A 9,233-nucleotide genomic window follows, 5' to 3' on the forward strand; every position below is an offset into this window, starting at 1 on the left:
ACTTTCAGCAACATACAATCAGATGGAAACTTCCTCAAGGTGATAAGAAGGAGGTATGAAAATTTTACGCCTAATATCATAGTTAATGGTGAATGATTGAATGCTTTACCTCTGTGTCTATGCACAAGGAAGTGATGTCTGCTTTGTGACTTATATTCATCATTGTCCTGGATGTCTTTGCCTTTGCCAGTTTAATAAAGCAAGAAAAGAAATAAAACTATGAAGATATATAGAAGATATAAAACTGACTTTATTCACAGATGATATAATGCATATGTACAAAATCTTATGCAATATACAAACAAACCAATAACACACACACACACACACACACACACACACACACACACACACACACACCTCTGGGAGGTGTGAGTCAGCGTCAGCCCCTGGCTGGGGTGGGGAGAGGCAGAGGGAGGGAGGGCGGCAGGGCCATCTGGTGTGTTCGGTTACAACAATCTGCTAATGAAGCTTCTTCCCAGACTCACACCCAGGCTGGGCCGGCCTTCTCCCCCTGCAACCTGGGATCTGGGCCAGACACAGAGAGACTCACAGGTTCCTAACACTCTCCCTTGGGAGTCTGGCTGGGGAAGAAGGAGCAGTCCTATTTTCTGGGTGTGGAAACTGAGGCCAGACCCACCCGCCCCGCCCAACACAGCCGTCTCAGCTGCATCTGAGAACAGCAGGAACCCATGAAGCTTGTCCCCGCAGGGCAGGACTAACTGAGCGCTCCCTCAGGTAATCTTCCCAGCAATTAAGGACACAGAATTGCTCTCTCCCATTTTACAGATGTGGAAGTGGAGGCTGAGGGAAATTATGTCACCCGCATGAGACTGAACAGCTACTAAATAAATGCCAGAGCCTAATTTGCCTCCAGGTCCTCTTGACACCAGTGCACCTGCCTGTCACCCTAAGCTGGCTGCATCCCGTCTCTCCTATACCCCACCCCAATAAATTCCAGGCATCAACCCTGATAGGACCTCAAAGGCATAGATAGATAATCTCAGGCAGGGTGGGGTGGAGGGACAGACTTGGGCAAGGACATAAATATGAGATCCCCCCAAATTATGCATCTCTGGGTCTCCTCTGCGAGGCCCAGTACCTCTGGGGTCTCCTTCAGAGGACCTGGTAGGCAGAGAGTGTTTCAGTGCGCCCGGGAGGAGGAGCCAGCGAGCAGCCTGAGGGGGTAATTGTGGTGTGTTTAGCCCCTGGCCTCTCTCCCTCACAGGGTGGGTGTGCAGAGGTGGGGGAGGGGCCGGAAGTGCCCGACATCCCACCCACCCCAGGGCCAGCGCCCGCCCCGCCTCTCTCCACCATGGTGACGGGTCCCACCCCTCCCTGCGTGGGTGACAGCGTTCCTCTGCCAGAACGCCTTGACAGTGCCTTTGTTCCCCTGAAATAAAAGAAAATCGAGCTACAAAGGGAAACCTCAGGTAGCTTTTAGCCGGGCTCAGCTGCCTGGGGCAGAGTGTGTTTAAGCTAGAGGCTGTTGTCACAGGAACAGAAGGGGGAGCAGCCTGTCCCCCTCCTCCCCCTCCCACCCCCTACTGGAGGGGGGAGCCCCCATGATTGCGTTTACTCAAGGAAAAGGCTCTTCCAGATAGTGGCAAGGGAGAAAATCAATGAAAATTGATAGAGAAATGTAAAGCAGCTTTCTGCTGTGCGTGTGTGTGCATGTGTGTGCGTGTACGTGTGTGTGTGCATGTGTGTTGGCGGTGTGCACAGCCCGGGCATAGCCTGCTGCCCGGATGGGGCTGACCTGCCCAGGTGGGGGCTGGAGTCCAACCCTGGCACGTGCCTGTGGAGGGGGCTGGAGGCTGGGGACTGGGGGAGGGGCAGCCTCCAAGTCTCTAACTCGAGTTAAGAGAGAGATTAATATATTCAATCTGCTCCAGGGTAATTGAGGGAACAATTGGAGTGTTTTTCTAAAGCCCATAAAACTGCCTCATTTGCAAGGAGGAACTGACTGGCGTCCAGTTCTCTGCATTAGAAAGAAAGGAGAAGGAGGAGGGGCGGCCCGGGTGTCCTGGTGCCCAGGGACAGGAATACCAGCCTGGGAGGTGCTGGCAGTCCTGCTTCAGCCTGCCCTCACCTTCCCCAGCTCCCACCACTTTGAGAGTAGCAGCCTAAGCACCCCCTTCTGGAGCCTCTGCCTCCTCACCTGTGAAATGGGCCCGTGGCATTCCCTTCGCCCAGGAGAGTGCAGGCAGTGGCAGAAGGCAAGCCTTCACCAGACAAGGGAAGCCGGCCCCCTCAAGGCCTGGCACAGAGCGAAAGGGCATGAAGAGAAAGGGACCCGCTCCCCCAGACAGGCCACCCCCGCCTCGCAATGCCCCTTTGAGATTAAACGGGCAGTAAAGAGTAAAGTTAATGAAATCCACGTTGTGTGCCTCTCCCGCTTGGAGCATTCTGGTCTCCAGGGCAATAGAAATAGGAGAGCAGTAAAAGGCGTAATGAATTTAAAAGCAGGTCAAGGAGGAGCAGAGCCGGATCTAGCGATTGAGCCTGGAGGCAGGGGGATAGACCTGGGGCTGGGGGAGCCTGGGCGGGGCCGATACAGGTTTAGGGACAGAGGGCAGCGGGGATGCTGGGCAGGCCGCTATCCATGGCTAGGTGGCCACTCTCTCTCCCCTCCTCTTCCCCTTCCAGAAAGCCCCCAGCCTGTGGTGCCAAGTCTGCCATCAGAAACCACAGGCTTAGAGCCAGGTGCTCAGCAGTTGGTGATTGCTTTATTAGCTTTTCCTTCTCTTTCTTTCTCCTCCAGGGCAAAAAAAAAAAAAGGTGTTTTAAATGGAAAGAATAAAAAAAAAACCTTGAAAGCGTCATTTAAAAAGCTCCTGGGAATCGAAATCATTTCTATGAAACAAAACTGCCTATTGTTTCATAGAGGTAAATGCTAGGGTGGGGGGCGTCCCCCACCCCATAACTCAGCGCTTGGCTGTGTGGGAGCAGTGAGCTCTGGACCTCTGGTGAGGGAGCCCCCAGCTCCAGGGTAACACACAAGACGTCTTTAAATGAGCATTTCCAGAAATTGCATCCCTGGGAATTTCCAGTGCAAAGTTTCCCTCTCAAACAGATCTGCCTGTGGGAGGTGGTCCTTCAACCTTCAGGGATCTCTCGGAGAAGGGAGGGAGGCACCAGTAGGGTCTCCACGCCCAAAGCCATTGTGGCCTCCCCTGCCCTCCCGGTCCCTCCAAGAGGCACCACCTTCCCCTAAAACAGTCCAGCAAGTTGGCTCCCATAGCTTCTCTGCCAGGTTTTGGGCCGCACCTTCCTGTCCTCACCCTCAGGGACCCACTCTGCCCAGCACCAGACAGGCCACCCTCATTCTGGTCTGACACATTCTCCCTCTCCCTGGAGAAGGAGGAGCTCTGGGAGTAAGGGTGGTGTGGCCATATGGTCTCAAACCCGCCAAGAGGCGACAGGAGGCAACTTGGGGTGAGATGCCTCTGATGGAACTCTACCTGTGCTTCTGGGAGGGGCTACCTGTGGCTGGTAGATCCTGGGCTGGGGACCCTCCCCTGTGGGTCAGTGCCCTCTGCAGCCCTGTCCGCATGTTCCCAGTGCCTCCAATCATGGCGTCTATCCTGGAGTCTGTGACTGTGCGAGCTCGAAGTATTCATAGAGGGCAGTCCCTTCCATTCTCTCAAGCCTCCTTCCCTTCCACACTCAGAGGAGGAAACTGGAGGATTAGAAAAGGGAAGGTGAGCCATCTCGGTGGCTCAGCCTGTAATCCTGCCCCTTTGGGATGCTGAGGTGAGTGGATTGCCTGAGCCCGCGAGTTCGAGACCCGCCTGGGCAACTTGGCGAGACCTCATTTCTACAATAAATCAAAAATGAGCCGGCGTGGTAGCGCACACCTGTAGTTCCACACACTTGGAAGGCTGAGGCAGAAGGATCGCCGGAGCCCAGCAGGTCGAGGCTGCGGTGGCCAGGAGCGGCCACTGCATTCCAGTCTGGGTGACAGAGTGAGACTCCAACTCAAAAAAAAAGAGAAAAGAAAAGAAAAGGGAAGGTGTTCACTGTTCATACTATGATTAGCTTGGGGGAATGAACTGTCCAGCCCCCAAGTCTCCAGGACTCAGCAGATGCTGTGACTAACATTGGTGTGGCCATTTAGGACTGTGTAACCCACGGGCCATGGCTGAGAAGCAAAGTGATTCAGAATCAGTCAGTCCTGGAAGTTCATACAGAGCGCTGCCTCCTGCTCTCTCCTCATTCTTCTGGATTCCGGAGGCATCCCTTGTCTCCAAGCCCTCCACCCCCTTCTCCTCTGCCCCCCATCCCATGACCAATATCAGTTCTGGTTTTTAAAAAAAATAACACACGCACTATACAAACTGGAGAACAGCCAGCAAGCCCGCAATAACATTCTGAATGGGATAGATTCCATTGTTGAAATACCTGATGCAGACAAGACTGGGAATAACTTGGAAGAGATGCAATCAACGTTGGGAAGGCTTCCTGGAGGAAGTGGCCTTGAGCTTAGACATTTTGCATCTGGAGCCCAGAAATCCATTTCCGGCCTTGAACTGGACATTGCTTGCTGAGAGCCCAGCCTTGCCACTATCATTCCAGCTGTGTCTTTGAGCCTCCACGTGGCAGCTCCAGAAAGATGCCTGCCTTCCTTGGACTGAGCTCTGCCTCGGCTCCCTGAGCTGAAACAGTTTCCCATTCTCTGAAGGACATGTCTCCATTGTCTGATCCCGCATGCTTCTCACCCCCCTGGAGGGAAAAGACTTTCCTCTCCCTTGAAAGCCATTTTCTTGTCGTGGTGGAAGCAGACATCTGACACTTTAAGAGGGAGCGTGGTGGGGAGATGATGGCTTTAAATGACAGAAATTAGAGCTGCAGAGGACGACCGGGCCATCTCGCCAGCCCCCTTCCCCGCAGCAACCCCCCCTCCCCTGCCTCACACATTCAGAACTGCAGCCTCAAGGGCACCGTCCCTCCATGTGGCGGATGGCCCAGGGTGGCAAGGGCATGCTGGTGCCTGGGGGCAGAGAACAGCTCCTCCCCAGCTCTGAGCCTCAAACCTGCCTAGTCCTGTGGTAAACCATGGGGCACATGGGCCAGGGTCCAGGCTCTGAAGTCAGAGAGCTTGCAGTCAGAGGGACCAGAAGGTCACCTGGGACTCCTGTGATATCTATCTTATTTTGCAAGCTCAGCTCCCAGCACTGAGCTGGGCATGCAGAAAGCGGTCAAATGTATGCATTGCCAGGTCGGTTCATGCCTGTAATCCCAGCACTTTGGAGGCTGAGGCAAGAGGATTGTTTGAGCCCGGGAATCTGAGACCAGCCTGACAACATAGTGAGATCTCATCTCTACAAAAAAAGAAAAAGAAAAATAGCCGGGAGTGGTGGCATGCACCTGTAGTCCCAGTTACTTGGGAGGCTGAGGCTGAAGGATCTCCTGAGCCCAAGAGGTTGAGGCTGTTGTAAGCCATGTTTATGCCACTGCATTCCAGCCTAGGCAACAGAGTAAGACTCTGACTCAAACAAACAAACAACAAAACCACAACGTATGTGTTGACTGATGGAGGGAGGGAGGGAGGCCACAGTGAACCTAGGCCAGAGTGACTGGGCAAGAGAAACTGGTCCCTGGGTCCCTGGTTGTACTTCTAGGTCTCTGGCACATGTTGCCAGAGCACTCGGCCTAAACCCCAGCTCCCATCCTTCCCCGCACAAGCCTTCCGGTGGCCAGTGGTTCCCCATCACCTCCTGAACATTCACGCCCATTCTCTCACCACTGTATCCCAGCTCCCCCCCATGCCCCCCCATTCTGTCCACCACAGGGTCTCTTCAGCCTGGCACACTGTGGGAAGAGAGGCCAGTGGGCCACAGATTGTAGCTTCTGCCTCCCACCTCAGTCTGTCCTCCTGCCAGTAACACTTCCCTTCCCCTCAGGCAGCCCGTCATGGTCCCTCCTCTTGGAAAACCCTCCCCAGAGCTTGGGATGGCTGTCCCTAAATCTTATCCACCTAGTGTGGCCTTTGACAGAGTAGGCACCTAACAAGTGTTGGATGGATGAATACATGGGAAAGGAAGTGAGTGAAAGAAAACGTGAAAGATTCGCCCCAAATGACACAGCCTCCAAGAAGCCATTCCTAGGCACCAAAATCTGATGTGCACACACCCTCGCCAGAGCTCCCTGACGACGATGCCTTACAGGACCATGGCATTGTATCCAGCATCTTCAAGCCCATGGACACCCTGAGCCTGAGGACTGATCTAGCTTTGGATTCTACGCACTATTATGCACTCAGGTCCCCAGGAAATGTTGTTGACATGAAATGGAATCAAGCATCCCTTGGGCCTCAGTTTCTCCACCTGTCAAATGGACTACTACCTGCTCTACCAGCTTCTGCCTGCGCCGGCTGTGAGACCTCCTAGATACGCTGCCTGGTCGTAGAACATGGCCATGTTGGGGAATCTTCCTACAGCTAAGATAAGGACTAGACCCCCCTGGGCCTGAGGCTACTGGCTCCTGATTCAGGATTGAGCCCCTCCAGGCCATGGTGGGAGCTAGATGAGCTTGAGGGTGGGCACACGGCAGAGCCTTCTGCATTCTCGTTACACAGGGCCTCCCGAAAATTTGATGATAATGTGTGAAAAGGGGGTTGGGGACTGAAGGGTCTCAGGGGATACTCACAGGCAAAAGAAATTCCAGCCAACTGGCTCCTTGCTCTGTGTGGGGTTTGCCCCTTCAAACTGGCACTCTCTGTGTCCATTGTCAGACGGTGTGTTCTCCAGATGGAATAGGGCAGCCCTAGGGAACTCTGCTCAGTGGGGACTGGGGAGGCAACCAGGCTCATCAGACCTGAGCCGGGACCTGGAAAGCACCCACCTGCAGCCCGGGGAGCGGGGGCCCTGGGCGTGGTGACGTCAGCGCCGGTTGTCCGGCCCCAGGAGGGCTGTTTGCGGCGGGAGGCCGAGGGGCCCGGTGCACATGGAAGGCCACGCTGTAGGCCAGGCCCCCGCAGTGGCGGGCTGTGGGGTCTGCACTGGTCCGGAGCAGAGCCAGGTTGCCGTGGTAGCGGTAGAGGTCCTCATGCTCCTTTGCCTCAAGGTTCATGCGGGGTTGGTCCGGCCGCGGGTAGATGGGGAAGATGGCTTCGCCCACCCGCTGGGTCACCTGGCCTGAGGGTCCATCTAGCCTCAGGGCCTCCACCCTCAGCTGGGCATCGTGCTGCCCATTGTTCTTGCAGAAGCCTGGATGAGGGAACGTGGGGCTCAGAGACAGCCTCTGGGATCTCTCCGCCTCTGCCAGGGGTAGGAGGACACCAGGGCCCTGCGGAAGCCTGGGCTGTCCTGTCTCTGAGTGGAAGCTGCATGGCTAAGACTTCCCTGGTGAGTGGCCCTCTCAGGTCCCCACCCAAGGCGCCCAAGCCAAGCCCACAGTGGGGGAGGAGTTAAGGAAGAGAGGGTTGTTAGCCTGTGACATGGTCCTGGGTCCCACCACCCTGGAATGGGGAAGGGTTCAGTCTGCCCCAGATTTCTGGCTACTCGAAGCCTGAAACTTGGTTTCCCCATTCTCTCACATTTTTCCTCCTCCAGGCAGCCTGCCCGGGTAGCCTCACAGTCTAGACATGGGTCTTCTTCTCATTCCAGCTCACTTAACTGTTCTCTGTTTGGGAGTCCTGCCTCTCCACCTGTTCTTGAAGCTTCCTGAAGGCAGGGCCCAGGTCTTCTCATTTATGCCCACACCCCCCATGTCTACAATCAAGTGGTGCCCAGAGTTGGACACTTGGGGCTGGGTCTATGGTTATTCAGTGTAATGTCCACTCCCCAGGACTGGCCTCAAACCTGCTGTGTGCTCAGCAGTCTTAAATTCACAGAGCCATTTCTCACCTGTCCCCCTGTGTCTTTCTTACCCAGCCTTGTGTGACAACATCAGTGGCCTTGTGTCACACTGAAGGAGACAGGGTTTCACAAAAAGCCAGCATGTGCCCAGGGTCACACAGGCAGAGCTTTGGGTTACAACCTGGAGCACTGACCCTGCCCATCTCGATTCCCCTGAGGATCCCCGGGATCCCTGGCAGGGGCTAAGGCAGGAGTTCCAGGTAACTTTCCCCCCGCCCCCCAGTCCTACTTCATACCTTTGGGCAAAGTGAAGATGAACTTGTTCCTGCTGAGGGTGAGGCTCTGGCCGGGATCCTGCTGCTCAATGACATCCGTGGCGGCAGAGCAGGCAGGGAAGGGATCCCCATCATTCACTCGCAACTGCACCCCAGCCCCAGAGCCCACCTGCAGGGGATTCTCAGCAGACAGTTGCAGGACATATCTGCCCCCCTCGTTGAAGCCCACGCTCAAGATCTCAAACTCCAGGTCCAGTGTCTTCTCCTCAGCTTTCAGCCTCTGGCTCAGCAGGGATGCAGGGACCCAGGGCTCAGGCCCCCTGAAGGCCATGGCCACTGTCAGGAACCAACCTGTGGGCTGCGCTCTGCCCTTTCCCAACCACAGGCCCAGTCTGACCCTCTCTGACCGCCTGTAGGCTGGGCACACCGCCTCTCTCTGTTTGTTTGAGGAGAAACCAGGTAACAAGCCAGGAAGCTGAGCGGGCCCAGGGAACAAAAGCAGCCATGGGTCCCTCCCTCTTACCATTTGCTGCTCATCAACAAATATTTATTGAGAACCTACTGTATTCCAGGCACTGTTCTTAGGTATTTGGAATATAGCAGTGAACAAAACAAAACCCCTGCCCTCTGAAGCTTATCTTCTAGTGGAGAGGCAGGTGGAGACAGATGAAAATAAGAGCTAAATATAGAAAATAAGTAAACTGTAACATTTGCTAGAAGATGGCAAAGTCTATGGAAAAATTAGAGCAGGGTCAGGGACGAGATTCTGGCGTGGGGGCACGTGGGTGTGTGACACTCAGAGCTTCCTGTTTCTGGGATATCAATCTCCTTATGCCTAGTCATTCCCAAGGGCTCTTGACTTGGGTGTCGGGGTCTCAGGGGAAAGGAGACGTGCCCTTAGTTACCTTCTTCACTATGTGGGGCACAGCCTCACTTTGCAGGAAGCCCAGAGTTATCAAGCTGGAATCCGTTCTCCCTGATCCTGGGTCTTGTTATCCAGTGGGAGATGAGAGTTTCTGGACACCCCTTGTAAGAACCATTTCCACTACCATCAACATCACTACCACTATCACCATCACAACCACCACCACCACTACCACTACCACCATCATCACCACCACCATCACAATCACAACCACCAACCACCATTATCATC

At 54.7% G+C, this 9,233-nt stretch overlaps 1 protein-coding gene across 1 annotated transcript in view; it reads right to left on the minus strand.

The window, feature by feature from the left end:
- The window catches only part of CCDC33 (coiled-coil domain containing 33), a 115,128-nt gene extending 106,720 nt beyond the window's left edge, over positions 1-8,408 (minus strand). Inside the window, exons 1-2 of the mRNA XM_008071032.1 lie at positions 8,099-8,408; positions 6,876-7,211 (exon numbers count right to left, since the gene is read on the minus strand). Coding sequence (XP_008069223.1) covers positions 6,876-7,211; positions 8,099-8,408 — 646 coding nt within the window. The remainder of the gene's footprint in view (positions 1-6,875; positions 7,212-8,098) is intronic.
- Positions 8,409-9,233: the final 825 nt, after the last annotated feature.

The sequence above is a fragment of the Carlito syrichta genome, unplaced genomic scaffold (genome assembly GCF_000164805.1).
Source record: "Carlito syrichta isolate Samal-C Ts95f unplaced genomic scaffold, Tarsius_syrichta-2.0.1 Scaffold314096, whole genome shotgun sequence".
Taxonomy (NCBI): Eukaryota; Metazoa; Chordata; class Mammalia; order Primates; family Tarsiidae; genus Carlito; species Carlito syrichta.